The sequence below is a fragment of the Bubalus bubalis genome, chromosome 3 (assembly GCF_019923935.1).
Source record: "Bubalus bubalis isolate 160015118507 breed Murrah chromosome 3, NDDB_SH_1, whole genome shotgun sequence".
NCBI classification, from domain to species: domain Eukaryota; kingdom Metazoa; phylum Chordata; class Mammalia; order Artiodactyla; family Bovidae; genus Bubalus; species Bubalus bubalis.
Genome location: NC_059159.1, coordinates 40,724,510 through 40,742,513, shown reverse-complemented (window position 1 = coordinate 40,742,513; position 18,004 = coordinate 40,724,510). Strand labels below are relative to the sequence as shown.

At 49.9% G+C, this 18,004-nt stretch overlaps 1 protein-coding gene across 9 annotated transcripts in view; it reads left to right on the top strand.

The window, feature by feature from the left end:
* Positions 1-18,004, top strand: part of RPH3AL (rabphilin 3A like (without C2 domains)) — a 137,552-nt gene that overhangs the window by 71,943 nt on the left and 47,605 nt on the right. For 8 of the 9 annotated variants that reach the window (XM_044940596.2, XM_025280904.3, XM_025280905.3 and 5 more), the window contains one exon: positions 11,707-11,793. The exons of the other annotated variant lie outside the window; for it this stretch is intronic. In XM_044940596.2, coding sequence (XP_044796531.2) covers positions 11,707-11,793 — 87 coding nt within the window. The remainder of the gene's footprint in view (positions 1-11,706; positions 11,794-18,004) is intronic. 9 annotated transcript variants of the gene reach the window in all.

Sequence of the window (18,004 nt, the reverse complement as noted above, 5' to 3'; positions counted from 1 at the left end):
GAATGTTAAGAAGCCCTAGGGTGTTTGTTGAGGCTGCTCTATTTTTCAAATTTATATATATATATATATATATATATATTATATATATATATATATCAGTTCTAATGACAGGCAGTTCCAATGACAGTTCCAAAGACTGGCTTCGAAGATATTTAATGTGTCCAGGCCCTGGAGGTACACAGAGAAGGGAGAGGGTATTTTCGCATAAAGCCATCTTTTGATAAAGATTTTCTTTTAATGTGAACCATTTTTAAAGTCTTCATTGAATTTGTTACAATACTGCTTCTGTTTTACGTTTCGGTTTTTTGGCATGCGGGATCTTAGGTCTCTGACCAGGAATTGAACCCACACGCCCTGGTGGTGTTGTCCTAACCACTGGACTGCCAGGGAAGTCTGAAACCTAACCTTTTGCGAGTTATGATGATTCTGGAGAGACAGAGAAAAGGTGCTGACCCCTGGGACAGGTGGAGTTGCCGAGGGGCTGAATGTCCATGCAGGGCTGGTGCAAAGCCAGGGAACCTCCTGACTTTAGCTTGGGGCATCTATGCTAACTTGGCTTCTGGTGGTCCCTGGATTGGCCTTCTCCAGCCTCCCTAAGAACTTCCCCACTCCCCACCCTGTACTCTTTGGCCCAGCAACTCAAGTGTGTTGTCTGGCTGGCTGTCTGCATCCGGCCTGGCCCTGTGGTTCTGCTCTGGGGCCCCTCCTGCTCCCTGGGTCCTGGCCCCCATGAAGACCCTTCCTCCTTTTATGCTCTCCCGCTCAGAACTCAAACATTCACGTCTCCTTTAGCCTAAACAAACATTTATTGAGCATCTACAGTGTGCCAAGCAGCAATCCAGGTTTCAGAGTGACCTCAGGGGTCAGGCCAAGCCTCAGCTCTCCTGAAACACCTGTCCTAGGGATGGCGAAACCAAGAGGAGACACACTCGGATTAACATTGAATGATCACTGGTCTGCATGGCCTCTCACTTCCCTCGAGTGCCCCAGCTTCAGCCAATGCCACGTGCTGTCCTGCCGTTGTCTCTGTCCCTGCCTTCCTCCCAAGCTCTGGTCTTGGGTGTCAACTGGGACCAGACAGCTCTTCCAAGGAGTCCCCTCGCGCTGCAAGTATCAGTGAGTCCAAAGCTAAATATTGTGGCAGCCGCTCGTCCCCACTCTGCTGACATCACCACCATCCATCCTGTTGGCCGACTGGCAGCCTTGGATAAGCCAGCATCCTTCCTTTTCCTCACCTTCCAAACCCAGCTAGGATCGGAAGTTCCATAGGCATCTGGGAATGTTCTGGAAAAAGAGCCTCTGCTGAGAATATGAAGGACAAATTGACCGTGAGTCACTGAATCTGTGTTTTCAGCCAAGGCCTTTTTTCTGAAACTCAGATCTGATCATATCCCTTACCTCCTTAAAAGCCAATAGCAGCCCCCAGATGTCTGCAGAATCTCAGTCCCACAGCATGTGGTGCTTGTCAGTCAGACCCTCCTTCCCCTCCTAGCCAGCTACAAGCCAGGTGCCTGCTAAACTGGGGGATTTAAGCATGAACAACAATGTCCTATTTCTAAAGGGGGCACAGTCACAGGAGAGACGATTTCAGTATGATGCAGTTAACCCTCCTCTAGAAATGCCAACCCCTGTTAGGAGTGTACAGGAAAGAGTGACTTGTACTTCCCCTGGGGAAAAATCAAGGAAGGAGTCATGGAGGAGGAGACATTTGAGTTGTTCCTGAAGGATGCATAGGAGTTCACTAGCCATGAGGCAGAGCCTGGGTGAAAGCATAGTGGCAAGGAAGTACCTAGAGTGTCAGGAACAGGCAGTGAGGCTTTGGGGGCTGGTGTGGTGGGCTTGGTGAGGCTGGAGAGTTAGGCAGGGGCCAGGGAGGAAGGCTCTCGCATATGTGTGCATCCGTCCTTGTGTCTCTGTGCCTCCAGCCTGTGAGCCTCACCGTGTTCTCCACCTAGTCCAGGAGCAGGACTTTAGGGAGTATTTGCTGAATGCTCTTGACGTCATTGACTCAGCCTGCAGCTGAAGTGGCTGCCCACCAAATTCTAGCGGGAGGGAAGGTGAAGGTTCACTGGAGGCCCCTGCCTGCCTTCTCATGGATATAACAAGCATTCCAAAAGCAGGGCTGAGACTTCAGTCTTTGGAGACCCCGCCCACTGGCTGGTCACAGGTCCTAGGGCTACGGAATTTGGGAGCTAGGATCTACTTGGCACACCTGGCCAGGGGCTCCCTGCCTGGCCCTCCCTCCAAGGTGCATCTTTGTGGCAGCCCCAGAGGAGCCAGGCGTACCTATAGCCTTAGTTGGGGTGCTGCGAGAGGAACAGGGCATTTTCAGGACACTGGATATGAGGGCGGAAAACCAAAATGATCAGGCCTCTCCCTTGGCTGTGGCTCCTGTAACAGAGCCTGGGCCAGGTGGCTACCAGGTGGCAGACACACCTCTGGGTGAGGAATTGTCTGTAGGAGGCCCCAGCCCAAAGCTTCAGGAAAACAGCGGTTGGTTATGCAACCAGGGCCGGGCTGGGGAGGCTGGAGCTGGCTGTGTCTGGGGTCTTTAATGCAGTGAGTTTGTGTTCCCAGGATGGCCAGGGTCTATCTCAGCCACATGTCTACAGACCACCACTGTCCATAGGAGAACTCCATCCACTTCCTCTCTGTCAGTGAACGGGAGTAAGATCCCAGCCCAGCCTTCTACTAACTCCTCTTGTGTGACCCCAGACAGCTTACCTGGGCCGTCACTATTGAGAGACTTGTCCGTATGAAGCACTCCTGCTGTGCCCAGAACACAGTCCACATTATATAAGCTCCTGCTTTTATGATTATGGACCTGGGTCCCCATCCCAGCCCTGCCACCTCTTGGTGACATGAACTTAGCCAAGCTACCCAAGAGTTCAGGGCCTCTGATTCATCATCTAAGACATCCAGATCATAAAACCTCCCTCACAGGGCTGTTGTGAACATAAACGAGATTAAATGTGATAATGATAATGGGTGTTGAGCACTGAGCCGGGTGCCAGGCATAGAGTAAGTGCTCAATAAACGGCAACTATTATCATTATTATGAGTCGTAACTCTAAGTAACCACTCGGTGGGGAGCAACGGGACATGAGCCCGCTTCCTCCACCACCTGGGCCCTCCTCTGTGCTGAGTCCCTCCTGGCCAGTATGGGGTCGGAGAGCTGCAGCCGCCAGTGTGATGCAGTGGTCCTGGGAGACCATGGATCCAGGGATTCAGATGTAGCTATGTGGTCCTGTGGCTGAGAGGCTGGAGCACTTGAAGAGCTCAGTGGGGGCCTGGGTCAGTTCCAGGAGCAAGGAGTTTCTTTAGGGCTGGAAGGAGCTAACCAGGGGCCAGAAGCCTAGTGCTTAAGCTTAAGGAAAGCTCGGTGCAGGTCAGGGAGCCCTCCGGGTGCAGTGGGCTTCATCCACCCTAGAGCTTCCTCCTTCAGCAGGTTGGTCCAGGGACGGGGCCCTGGGGTGTACACCAAGCCTGGGAGATTTTATGAGGGTTGTGTCTGAGAACTCCTGATAGAACCGTTCACTGATTCCTTTTCTCTTTTTTTTATTGAAGTATTGTCAATTTGCAATGTTTCAGGTATACAGCAAAGTAATTCTGTTATACACGCATATATATCCTTATTCTTTTTCAGATTCTTTTCTATTATAGGTTATTATAAGATATTGAATGTAATTCCCTGTGCTATACAGTAGGTCCTTGTTATCTATCTATTTTTATTTTATTTATTTATTTGGCTGTTCCAGGTCTTCGTTGCAGCATATGAGATCTTAGTTCCCCGACCACAGATTGAACCCAGGCCCCCTGCCTTGGGAGCAAGGAGTCTTAGTCACTGGATCACCAGGGAAGTCCCTATCTATTTTATATACAGTAGTGTGTATCTTAATCCCCGACTCCGAACGTATCCCTCCCCGCCGCCTTCCTCTTTGGTAACCTGAAGTTTGTTTCCTATGTCTGACGCACAGTGATTTCCATCCTCACACGCCCCTGGGAGACTCAGTGCTGTTACCTGTCCCCACAGAAGACCCCGTGAGACCCGAGGTCCCCTTAGAGGTCGGGAGGGACAAGTGTGGAGTCCCCACCGGGCCGCCTGACCAGGGTCTTTGGAGCACCTTCGTTCAGCCTTTCAAAACCCAGGCTCTCTTTATGTGGAAACCTTCTACCTTTTTAAATGCTGTTTGAAATTTCAAAGCATTTTATGTTTGAAAAAAGTGAGCAGGACACTCTTGGAAGCATGCAGTGAGGGACGCACCCCAGCCTGGGGGGTCTACATTGACCCCTCCCTGCCTGAGCCAGGCCGGCTCTGGAAACCATCCCCGGCCGTCCCCTCCAGCCCTTCGTCCTTTCCACGTGTGTGTGTAATTCATTTCCACTCTGTGTGCCCGCATCAGCCGGCTTCAGTCCCGGCAGGGCTCAGAGCTGCTCTGTCCATGCAGGCCAGCCTTGGTGTGTCTCTTCCCTGGAAGGGGCTGTGTGCCCACGTGTCTGCGACATGCCTGCTGAAGGAAGGAGTGAATTCCTCGAGACCCATGTCTCATGCTGTCTCCCTTTGATCATATGTTATTAGATCTTCTGGTTTTTAAAACCTCCCTCTCAGTTTCAGAGTGAAAAACTGTCTCCACTCCTTTGCCCAAACTCTTATTTGCAGCCAGGGCTGCCTCTGCTTGCCCTCCTGTCACCCACCCTGCGTGCCTTGGGTGCACGCTGGGGCCCGTCAAGACAGCTCAAATCTTTGCTTCCCACGTTTGCCTGGAAAAGAGGCAAAAATCAAGCATGGGGGTCTCTGTTTTGAGAGGCGATGCTGAGGACAACCAGGACCAGGAAGAATTAATGGGGGCAGGTGGGGGTGGAGAGGCAGTGGTCCCCCCATTTCCTGGCGGCTTCATCCTGCCCGAGGTACCCCAGCCCCCATCAGACACACAGTGGGGCACGAGCATAGAGATGATCCCAAAGCACATCTTAGGTGTGATCTCTCAGTCTGCACTCATGAGTGTTCATCTCGAGCTCCTTCCATCTCCTTTTAAAACCTCCTCTCCACTCAGGAGGCAGTGCTGACTGTAGCAAGTGGCAGGCGGGCGGAAGGCGGTATTTTGGAAGCGAATCCTGAAATCTGCAGTGCTGCCTTTCAGCTGGGAGGGGTGGCTGGCGGCTGGGGGCTGCCCAGGGCTGGGATTAGCAGGTGGTCCCCAAGTGGCATCAGTGGCTCATCTGGTGGTGAGCGGGGGAGGGCCCACTGGGAGGAGGCCGGCCCTGTGTGGGTTAGTGCACCTGCCATCCGCAGCCGGGATGCAGGACGGCTGCTTATCCCTGGCACAGGACTGGGGTGGAAAGCAGAAACTTGTCTTCCTTCTGAAACTCTTCTCTGGTCGCCTCCTGGCTCCTGTCTCAGGCCAAGCAGCAGGTGGCTGGCGTTCTTAGAACTGTGCATCTTAGGGCCCTAGTGACTCCGTATTTGTAGCGGTCAGGGTTTGGGTCAGCCTGCCCTCTGCCCCACTGGCCCCCAGGCTGTGTCCCAATGACAAGAGGAGGGGCCTGGCACTACGCCCTCTCCCACTTGAGACTTGACCGAATCTGGAGTTCTGGAGAAGGGGCCAAGGCCCAGGGAACCAGCCTTGCCTCCATTTGAGCTGCCAGGGAGGAAGGAAGGCTTGGATAAGTCTTGTCTGGGCTGAGACCTGGGGCTCAAACAGCATGGGGTCCACATCCCAGTTCCCTATGGTCAAGTTACTTAGCCTCAAGCCTCAGATCCCGAGTTTATAAAATAGGGACAATACCCACTTCCTAGGGTGGTTGTGAAAATGAAATGAGATTCTACATAAAACACCTACCTCGATGCTTGGTGTAGCAACCAGGCTCAATAAAGTATGTAAGTATTTATAAGATGTATTGGGTTGGCCAAAAGGTTCACTCAGATTTGTCTATAACATCTTACAGAAAACCCTAAACAAAATTTTTGGCCAACCCAATACATCAGTATCTAGTTAAAGTCATTTGGCAACATGCCCCGGGTTTCAGATACCAAGTCTCGCTGCGGCAAGGAGGCCACATGTAGCCCCTGCACTCCAGCCCTCCAGGCTGGAGATGAAGCCTGACCGATGTCTCGGAGTTGAGCAGGGCTGAGGCTGCAATCAGAGGGGTCGCTGACCCATTGGCACCAGCTACAGGGTCTGGGCATTGGAGGCAGTTGTGCACGTGATTTCAGCTTCTTTAATCCATCCTGACCCACAAAAATCTAGATCTGGCCAAAAACTTAAGTTGGGGCAAGTGATTTCGGGAAACATTTAGCATAAGCTTCATTTAAATAGGAATTCTGCTTACCCATTTAAAATAGATTTTGATGTAGCACAATTCAATGTGCATTTTGGCCTGTTCCTTCCAGGTATTTTTCTGTGCATGTATTGACTTCTAGATAGCTACAAACACATATACATTTATATGGGAGAGAAACGCACTAGACTTTCTGTTTATAACTTGCTTTCAAAACTTCATTTATTGTGAACGTTGTTCCGTGTCAGTAAATACACGGTTCCGTCGTGACCGTTTTCACGTGTTTCATTTATATCATCATTTTTATTGCAGAGTACCTTTCTCCAAAACGCAATCGGATTTTTCTTGCTGTTGAAAATTCAAATTCTAGCACTGGGGACATGGTGGGTGACGTGAAATGCGCATGCGTGGGCTGACTTCTTGGCGTTGTTCCTGCCTGTGCTGTGATGGTTGTCTGGATGTAGCCATTTCTTTCCCGGGCTTTCCCGGGGGGGGGGACGGGGGAGCGACCACTCTGGGAACATCATTGCTGCCTGGTTCCTAGGGAGAGACCGTCTCGGTGACAAACTTGCGTTGGCTGAAACTCTTGGGCAAGTCCTTTTCCAGATGAGTTTGGCTCATTCATCAAGTCCTCTGCTCGATGGGACCCTCAGTGGGGACAAAGGGCCATGCCTTGTTCATCCTCTTCATTCCTAGAACATCCCCTTCCATCCAGTTGTTGAGTCAATGCTTATTGAATTGAAGCACCAAATAGTTTCAAATTAACCACCTTCATTATTCATTTCTGCACAGTGTGCATTTTTCCAGCCTCCTTGTATGGAACATTTGAGCACAATTTCATCTTTCTCTGGTTGGCTGAGCGTCAGGAACACCGCTCTCTCTGTGATGGATGTTGATGTCGTGGTGAAGCCTTCAGGCTGCTGAGTACCAAGTGCTCTTGGAAGGGTTCAAGCCTTTTCGTTCTCTCCTACATGCAGGCACCGTGCCCACTCCCTTCTTTTTTTTTTTAATTAATTAATTTATTTTTACATATGTCTCTTCCCTCTTGAACCCCTCTCTCACCGCATCCAACCCCTCTAGGTTGTCACAGAGTACTGGGTAGAGCTTCCTGTGTTATACAGCAGCTTCCCATTGGCTACTTATTTTATATATGGACAGAGGGGCCTGGCAGTCACAAAACAGCTGGACACAACTTGAGACTAATCAATAATATATATGTTTGGATACTGCTCTTTCAATTCATCCCAGCCTCTCCTTCCCCCACTGGGTCCGCAGGCCTGTTCTCTATGTCTGCATCTCTATTCCTGCCGTGCAAAATGAGGCACCTGCTCCCTTCTAGTTGGTGGCAGCTTGGGGACCCTGCCTTGGGCTTCCCTGATTGCTCAATTGGTAAAGAATCCACCTGCAATGCAGGAGATCCCCGATTCAATTCCTGGGTTGGGAAGATCCCCTGGAGAAGGGATAGGCTACCCACTCCAGTATTCTTGGACTTCCCTTGTGGCTCAGCTGGTAAAGAATCTGCCTGCAATGCAGGAGACCTGGGTTCAATCCCTGGGTTGGGAAGATCCCCTGGAGAAGAGAAAGACTACCCACTCCAGTTTTCTGGCCTGGAGAATTCTGTGGGCTGTATAGTCCATGGGGTCACAAAGAGTCGGACACAACTGAGTGACTTTCACTTTCACTTCTCACTTGGGGACCCGCCGTGGAGAATGGGGGCTCTGTGTGGAATGAGTCAGGGGCTCCCAGTGAGGATGTGAAGGCCGGCCTGGAAGTGAGGTGCCCAAGCTCTGTGGTATCCCAGACCGTGTCGCACCTTTGACTCTGGCCAGCAGTGTGGGATGGTGAAGGTAATGATGTTGGATGGAGGGTGGGGTTCCAGGGAGTCTTGGGGTAACCAAGTAGCCTGGATTATGGGGATGCTGAGGAGGGCGCCCCATAGACCTTGGACCCAGTCTGCACTCACAGGTGGCCTGCAGGATATCCCCGGAGGAGAGGGGAGCAATCAGGAGTGGTCACGTGGAGGGCAGGGCACACATTCCTGCCCCCTATTCTTAGTAAAGGACCAGTGGTGTCATTTCCTCTGTGGGCAGGCCAGCCTGGCTTCATGCTGTACACTTAGAGTGAGGCCAACTGGCAGCTTTCCCAACCCCCACCCCTACCTCAACACTCCACCCTGAACGAGGCTCTTCCCGGTCTGGTCTCCCATTGCTCCACCAGTCAGCATCACTCAGTATGGACCAGGCATTCCTTGCCCCCAGCTGCCAAGTGAGTATTTCCTGTCTCTGTGTGTCTTTTCCCCCAAGCTGGTCAGCACATTCCAGGAGGGACCCCCTCTTGCCTTCTCAGGTGTAATATTAAAAGTAGCTCTTCTTGGGGGACTTCCCTGGTGGTCCAGTGGCTAAGACTCTGTACTCCCTATGCAGGGGCCCAGGTTCAATTCCTAGTCAGAGAACAAAGTCCTACATGCCAAAACTAAAACCCAGCACAGCCAAATAAATACATTCATTAGATATTTTTTTTAGTAGCTCTTTTTTGCTCCTTCGTTTATTCTACAACAATTCATGATGCTGCTACTGGAACCAGGAGGATGAAGAGAAACAGGCATGGCCTCTGTCCTCCAGGAGCTCACAGGGGAAGAGACTGTAGTTACATAGCCAGGAGGATGAGGATAAGATCTCAGTGGAGGAGAAGAGACAAGAGCCTTGTAGGAAAGCTCCAACTGGGTAAGAAGTCAGACAAGGCTTCCTTGAAGGAGCTGTGCTTTTGCCGAGGTCTGAAGGGTAAGTAGGCTGATAAGCAGAGAGTGTGACCAAGTACATCCCAGATGGAACAAGCAGCAGGTGCCAAGGTCCGGTGCAGGAAAAGCAGATAGAGGACCAGGGCCTGAAGTCAGGTCAGCATGGCTGGGGCTGGAGAGTAGAGGGCCAGGCGGTGGAGCAAGAGGAGAGGGGTGCGAGCTGAGGCCACAAGGAGGTGGGTGTGGATGTGGAGGGGGCGGACAGTTTGAGTGAGATTTAGAGTTCTTGGAGATGGATTATTTAGGTGGGTATGAGGGAGAGTGAGGATCAAGGCTGATTCTGGGTTTGGGCCTATATGATTGATGGGTGTGGTATACTTTACTGAGATGGCCATGCAGTACTCTGGTTACTGCCTGGCTTCTTACCGTGTACTGTGCTGGTGAGCACTTTTGTGAATCAGCTCCCTTGATCCTCCCAGCGGTGGCATGCACCTGCTTGTTACCACCGTTTTCAGGACAAGGAAACAAAGCCCAGAGAAGGTTAGTGGCCAGTCTAAGGTTGCCTCTAAATGGCAGACTCTGTACTCTCCTGCCCCAGAGCCTGTACCCTGTGGCCACACCCTGAGCCACCCCCCTTTCCCTGAGCATGTTCTGGGCCGGGATGCACCTTTGCAAAAGGAACACGTGGAGCATGTGAGTTAGGCCCAGAAGGTAGACTTGGTTTGTCTAACGCTGAGACGCAGTTTCAGGCCACAGGAAGCATGAGACGGTCAACCCCTAGAAGCCGGCACTCACTTGCCCAGGGCAATTCTGCTCAGTGGAAGCCCACTCGGCAGGGAAGCTAGCGGCCTCCCCCAGACCTGGCTGTCCTTGACATGACTGTGCAGTGTTCCCTTTGCACTGAGTTGACGTGGTGGCCGGCTCACACTCCCTCATCTACACAGGGTCATGGGGATGAGCAAGAAAAACAGCCAAGTGGCTTCAGCACCTCGTTCCTCTCTTTACCCCGGGGAGGAGGGGCCCATGTGTGTTTCCTGAGGCCCGGGGCTTATAGGCTTATGGGGGGCCCTGTCCTCGAGGTAGAAGGGTTGGGGCAAACTTTGGGAAGGGCAACAAGAGGCAGCTCTAGGCGGGGAGGGAGATCTCCAAACCAGGTCAGGGCTGATGACTTGGAGCTCCAGGTGGACAGTCTGTGGGCCCCCAGAGAGGCCGAGTCCCAGCCTGGCACAGATCCCAGCCCAGGCCTGGCACAGGAGTGGCTGGGCCCCACAGCACCCAGGGGACCCTTCCCAGACACACTGCACTGCCAAGACCCCAAGCCTGAGATCTTCGTGAGAGCCAGGCCTAATCAGACTGGGGTGGACTGTCCTGCCAACCGGAGGGAGCTGAGCTTGGAGCCGGTTACAGTGTATTTGGAGAAATCAAAGAAAAGTGATGTCTCTTGTACCTGAGCATCGAATGGAGGCCAGTGCAGACACCACCCCCCCATGATGTATCATAGCTCCGCTCCTGCCACGAACTGGCTCCCTACCTCCTGAGGCTCAGCCTCCCCATCGGGCAGTGGCAACATGCTCGGGAAAGCCAAGCTGGTGACATTTCCCTCTCGGCAGAGAGGTGTGCTCCTTGCTCAGTTGGCAGCCTGCAGAAAAGGCCAAGCCACGGATCCAGCCTTCCCTTAGGGGGAGGGGGAGGGAGAGAGCTCCCCACCCTGCAGGGACCAGGCAGCTTCCAGGCAGCAGAAAGACTGACTGATTAGCTGGTGCGGCTGTTTTGTAAGGAGGAGACACTGTCCCCTAATCAGACTCTGCTGGGTTAGCCGGGACGAGGTCTCAGGCCCCGCCAAGTCCCCCTCTGCCTCCTGGTGCGTTTCATTTGGCTTTTCCCGCTGCTGCTTGTGGCTGTGCATTTGGAGGAAGCAAAATACGCATTTAGAAGTGATGAGCTTAAGCAATTCTGTAGAAGGAAAAACGCCGCAGAAACTAGGTTCTGGCTACTTATGTGTCCAGAGGCTGTTATATAACAGCTCGAGAGGCAGACCTGAGTCTGTTCCTTGGTGTGTGAACGTGAGGACTTTCTCAAACTACTCCCTGCAAGATGGGCCCACTTATGTATACTGGGGTGGCTGGGATGGTTAAGTGAAGGGCCTTGGCATCAAGGAAGTGCCTAAGCGGGCACTGGTATTTCTCACTACATCATCGCCTCACCTTGTCAGGCACACGAGTGAGTTTTCTGCGTGGTTATATCCACGTATATGTTCTCTTTGTTGAATAGCATCATTCCTGCCCGCACTTCCAGGGGCGACGCAGCCTGCCTGTGAAGGCCGTATCCTGGCTGTGTTTGCTCCGCCTCTGGTACTGGGCGTTTGGGTTGTTTCCAGTTCCTTGCTGTTGAATGTCATGCAGCTGTGACTCTCTGCAAGCTTACTTCTTTGATGTGATCCCAACAGGATGTACTTGTCGGGGGTGAATTTCTATCGCGGCCATCCAAGGATGGGTATACATCCTTGGTGCCCCACAGCCAGCTGCTGGGTTCAGATGATCTGTGTCGTTCGGGTCATCTCCCCTTGCGGCTCTGAAGCAAAAACCGTGCCCTCGGAAGATGACGAGGGCTCCTGGGTTATAGTTTTCCCAGCCCCTCAGCCGGGGAGGAAGGGACTGAGTATTTACATTCCTGTGTCCTCTCTCTTGTAGAAAGTCTGCACCAAATGCGGGATCGAGGCCTCTCCCGGCCAGAAACGGCCCCTGTGGTTGTGTAAGATCTGCAGTGAGCAGAGAGAGGTAGGGTACCCGGGCAGTGGGGTGGGGGGAGGGACCGGCCAGGTCGGGGCAGGGCACACTGGCACTGGGGGAGGCTCATAGCTGGTTGCTTGGAGGGGCTTCGCAGGAGGTCAAGGAGGGTGGCCTACCCAGGGCAGCCAGGGGCAAGGGTGGGGAGGGGCAGTCTGCTGGCTTGGCGCTCCCCAGCATAGCGGCCACAGTGGGCCCGAGTTCTGCTCTGCCTGGGGTCCTTGGTTTCCTCAGGGAGCCCCTCGCACTGAGTGTAGGCGCAGGTGACATTTGTGGGGGGTCTGTATTTATCGTAACAGAAATGGCTGCTCTGGGTTGAAGGTTTACTCTGGGCCTCGCACCACGCGAAGTCCTTTACATGCAGGAATTCATTTCATCCCTGTGCAACCCCATGTGTGTGCTCAGTTGCTTCAGTCGTGTCTGACTCTTTGCAATACTGTGGGCTGCAGCCCGCCAGGATCCTCGTCCATGGGATTCTCCAGGCAAGAATACTGGAGTGGGTTGCCACGCCCTCCTCCAAGGGATCTTCCCAACCCAGGGATCAAACCCAGGTCTCTTGTATTTGCAGGCAGGTTCCCAGCACTACCTGGGAATCCCCCATGCAACCCCACAGATTAGCGCTGTTATCATCCCCTTTTATTGATGGGGAAATGCGGATGCAGGAGGTTAAGCATCTTGTGGTCACCAAGCTAGTTAGTGGGTCTAACACCATGGTCTTGTGATGACGCTGTCCCCAGAGTCCCTTCTGGTTCTAAGTTTCCATCATTCTAGTTCTGATCCCATTTTAAGGGAAGAAATCAAGGCTCATTGAGGACTCTGAGGTGAAAACAGATGGGGAGGCTCGAACCTACGTCTCCTAACCCCCACACCCAGGACTTTCCTCCCTGTACCAGGATGGGAAGTGGGGCCAGAAGAGTGGAGGACATGGTCAGGCTGCTCCTGGGGAAGGTCATGGGTCGGAAATTTCAGGAACAGGAGGAGTCAGGTGGAGGGAGAATGCTCCAGGCTATCCAAATGTGGATTTACTTTTTTTACTTATCTGCTTGATGATTAATATGCGCCTTTCATCCTAAGATCTGTAAAATGTCTTTAGTTACAGAAAGTCCTCAGCCATGACATCCTTGAATCTTGCTGCCCTGCCATCTGAGTCTCCTGGAAATCCTGCAAGATACTTTTCTGAGCCCCTCCATGCATCCTCCATAGCTCCCAACTGTGCTTTCTCAGTTATTTCTTTATCTTTCTGTTTTTAATTTTTGGTCACACCTTGCAGCATGCCGGATCTTAGTTCCCTGACCAGGGATTGAACTCATGCCCCCTGAAGTGGAAGCTCAGACTCTTAACCACCGAACCACTAGGGAAGTCCTCTCTTTATCTTTTCTGAGATACTTGTTGGTAAATTCTTCAGAACTGCCTTGCAGCTCGCTAACTCTTCGCTGGCTGTCTCTCTCATGATAGGGTGTTTTAGAATTAAGGTTTGTCCACTCATCTTGAGTGGGAGTCAGTTTCTCTCTCTCTTTCTCCCCCTGCTCATCACCTCCACCCAGCTCTCCTTGCCAAGTGATTTCAAGTTGCCTCCACCTAGGTCCTAGGTCCCTCAGCACAGGGCCAGCTCTCTTGGGTTAGTGATGAGCTGTGTGTCCGCAGTAATAATGGGATTATCCCTGAAGTCCAACATCAAAGACATAAGCAGTCTGGCCAGGCCCTGGCTATGTGTGTACTTCTTCCAGCCTGTATCAGTGTTCACATCCGTAGATCAGCTTTACTCTTAGGAGAGGGGTGGAGCAGCACCTCTGCTTCTTTCAGCCTCGTTTCCCAAGTGGAGAATGACCAGCCTCCATTCTCAGGAACTCGAGCTCTGGTCCCCCACCTCCCACGGGACACTTTCAGTTCCCATACCCTTGAAAGACCAGCCTTCCAGCTGCTTCCACTTGCCTCCAGACCCTGAGCCCAGCAAGCTGTGCCTTTAGCCCCTCAAAATCATAAATATTGGGAGTTTCTGATCCATCAAGATGTAGACCTTGTTTTTGAGCACAGTTGAGCTTCTTTGTTGGAATCTTCATATATCACTGGCTGCATCTTTGAAATAGGGAAGATAGCAGGCAGGGCCTCTAGATGTGAACTAACACTCTACACTCTATCGCCCGGAAGTCCTTAATTTCTCCTGTTGAAATGGAGACGATAATACCTATTTCATTGGAGATACTGTGAGAATTTGGGAACATTGTTAACAGTACACCAAGTATCTGGAATGTCCAGCCCAGAATAGGTACTCTTTCAATATTAGAGGCCTTCCTCGCTCACCCAGCTGGAAAATCCCCCTTTGAATTTGCGGTTTTCTGGGCTTCAAGGAGTCCCTTTGAAGATGCAGGCATCTCCCCTAAAGAGGGGATATATGTGTATATATGTATGGCTGATTCATTTTGCTGTACAGTAGAAACTAACACAACACTATAAAGCAACTATACTCCAATAAAAAAATTTTTTTAAGATGCAGGCATTCACAAGATAGGAAAATTTCCTAAAACAGTATCTTGTGGGAGACACCTGAACAGGATGAAAAGACACAACCGAGGTGTGGGAGGACAGAGATGAAAGAATTGTCAAGGAAAGGGAGGAGGAGTGAAAGAAAAGACGAATTCAGCGAATGTAATAATTTAGTGGAGGGCTTGGTGAGGGAGCAGCTGCCCCCGTCCGGCCTTTCACGAGTGCCCCTCAACTCATTAATAGTCCTGAGCTACCATGGACAGTGTCCACCACCAGCCTGTCCTAATCTCCAGAGCACTCCAACGCCCAGAAAAGTCCAAAATAGCTTAGGATGAATTTTCTTATCTTTCCTACGGCAAAGAATATGAGGCTATGCAGTATGCTATCAGTTTGCCCTTGAATTTCTAGAGGCCGATAAAATGGAGCAAGATCAAGGATGCTGTATCCCCCCTCCACGTGACCAGGCAGACTAGATGTTTAGGAGGTGTGGATGGGCCCTGAAAGTCTTTGTGTCTGAGTCTGGGTGCCTGTGAGTACCATACCCAGATGCTGCATTTTCCTGCCTCCTTTGGGGGTGGGAGAGTGACAGAGTAATTGGTTTCCTAATGCTTTTTTTCCACAGAAAAATATCTAATCACAACAAAGAGATAGCTAAATAGAAAGAGCATTTGAAATGTCATTTTCAGTGCCACACAGAGCCGGTTCTGAATCTGTGATAAAAATGTGGAGTTCTGTCCTACAGAAAAAAAAAAACAACGTCCTAATGGAAGAACTTGCATTTTTTTGCTAGAAGCTCTCTTACCACTCGGCCCCAACACTCTTATGTTCTTTTCCATTTGACTCTTCCCTTCTGTCTTCTTTGTCTGCAATTGTTAAGTGTTTTTTCTGGAGTGAGTTGAATGCTGGTTACATGTCCCGGGGGCGTCCAGTTGGTACCGCTACCTGTTGTGTGCCCCTCGGCAATGCGGTGGTGCCAGCTTTGGGCCCTCTGCTCTGGAGGAGTTTGCAATCTCGTGCATTTATTCATTTGGGTACTCAATGCATATTTACTGAGCATCTTCTATGTGCCAGACAAAAGAGCTCTTCTCATGGGAGATGGAGACCACACACGCGATACCGTAAATTCTGCCACGTCACAGATGATGAAAATGTGCTCAGGGGAAGGGGGCGATGGGAGTAGCTGCTGTTACATGCAGGAGTCAAGGAAGGGCTTACTGAGAAAATGGACTTTTGAGCTGAGGTCTGAAATGCACTCTGTGGCTGTGTGGACAGAAAGCATTCCAAGCAGAGAGTACTGCAAGTACAAAGGCCCTGAGGCACATGTGTCCCTGGTAGGTTTGAAGAGCAGTTAGGAGAACTGTGACTGGCGCAGAGTCAGAGTCGGGAGAGGAGGTCAGAGTGTGGCTGGGGTCCCAGATCATATTGGTCCTTGCAGACCTTTGGAAAGATTCCAGCTTTTACTCTGAGTGAAATGGGGAGTCTTTGGAGATCTAAAGTAGAGGAAAGGCATGCCCTGAATACTCCCCCAAGTTTTAAAGGATACTCTGGCTGCTATGTTGAGAATAAATTATAGACTGTAATGTTAGAGTTAGTATCATGATATTTTATCTTTCTTATTTAATATTACCCCAGATATTTCAGTTCTTGACTTGTCACCCTTAGAAGTTTTCACTTTTAAAAATATATACATTTTACTCTTTTCTGATTTTAAGATTAATATGAATCATTGACACTCACAATGTATAGAAAGCATAAAGAAATACAGGCACCCCCAAAATTCATAATCTTACCATCCAGAGGCAATCATTGTTAATGTTTTGGCATAATTGCTTTCTTTTTTCTGTGTCTTTTTTTTTTCTTTGTATTGTTGAACCTCTGTTTTAAAATTAACATTTTAACGTAAGCACTTCTCAGTGTAATCAATAATTCTTTGTAAACGTTCTGTCATATGGATATTCTGCTAATTTAGGCCATCTGAGTTATTTCCTTTTTCCTTCTCATTGCTAATTGCTTTATATATCTGTGTACTTAGCTCTTTGCCCACATTTGAGATTCTGTCCTCAGAATGGATACTTAGAAGGGAAAAATAAACATCAGTACTTACAGTCCCTCTTTTAAATTTTATTTATTTATTCCGGCTGTGCTGGGTCTTTGTCGCTGTGCATGGGGTTTCTCCAGCTGGGGCAAGTGGGGGACTGCTCTCTACTTGTGCCCTGTGGGCTTCTCATCGTAGTGGCCTCTCTGGTTGTGGAGCACAGGCTCTAGGCACACGGGCCTCAGAATTTGCAGCACATGGGCTCAGAAGTTGTGGTGCACAACCTTAGTTGCTCCAAAGCGTGTGGGATCTTCCCGGACCAGGGATCCAACTCACGTCCCCTGCATTGGCAGGCAGATTCTTAACCACTGGACCACCAGGGAAGTCCTCACTCTTTTCTTATAGACCCTTGAGATATTGCTTTTGATTTATAGTTTGCTGGTATATGCAATCTTAAGTAATGACATGTGGACAGTGTATTTCTGAGTCTTTTGCTAGTCTAATGATAGCTGTTGCTTTCCTACGAAAAAAGACAATGACTTGACTGATAATGCAATTAATGGTCATCTTTCCCATTCAAAATTCTGTGAGTTTGCTGTCTGTTGTCTAACCGATTGCACGAGCAAAGAGCCACCATGAGGGAGAGGAGGCAAATGTAGCAACTAGGAGAATTGGTACTCAAGGAACTAGAAATAATAGTGAGACTGTGAAAGAAATGTTTGAATTTTTAATTTACTTTTCATTTTTTTGACTGCACCATGCGGCTTATGGGATCTTAGTCCCCTGATCAGGGATCAAACCTGTGCCCCCTACAGTTGAAATGCAGAGTCCTAACCACTGGACCACCAGGGAAGTCCAAATAAGTTTTTAAGTTGAGTAAAAGAGATAAGAGAAGCAAGAGAAGTCAAATTGGACCAATAAGACATTTGAAAAATGAGCAAGGAAATTTGAAAAAAAAAAAAAAAACCAAATGAACCATTTTCATTTCAAAAAATGAAAAATGTTATTAATGAACTTGAAAACTCAATCAAATGATACTTTGGTAATTTTTTAGACCAGTAAACCTTGTCATTCCCATTAACAGCCACAGATGTTTCTTTATCATTTGCTTCTTATTAATTTTTTTTTTTTTGATCCCTGGTTGGCACTCCCAATAGCTAGGAGTCCCTGGCCCCTGATTTCCACTCTGCTAACTGCCATGAAGATGATGTTTTTGTGACCACATGAAACTACAGTCTTTACCTAATTAAATCAGCTGCTTATATAAGCATTCAGCCAGGCAGCTGCCTGTCCCACCTCATTTCCATTCCCTCTGTGAACGGGCATGTTCCTTGGTCACTTTCCTGGTTTCCTTGTTGGTAAATGAATAAACTCTGATATATGTTCAAGATTTAAAGACACAGAAAAGGGACTGAGACAGCCCTGAATAGACTGTTTCGTTTGTTTTCATATTTGGCCATGCCGGGTCTTAGTTGGGGCACTTGGAGTCTTTGGTCTTCATTGTAGCATTAGGGATCTTTAGTTGTGAAATGTGGGGTTTAGTTCCTTGTGAGTGAAAGTGTTAGTCACTCAGTCGTGTCCAACTCTTTGCGACCCCATGGACTGCAGCCCACTAGGCTCCTCTGCCCATGGAATTCTCCAGGCAAGAATCCTAAAGTGGGTAGCCTTTCCCTTCTCCAGGGG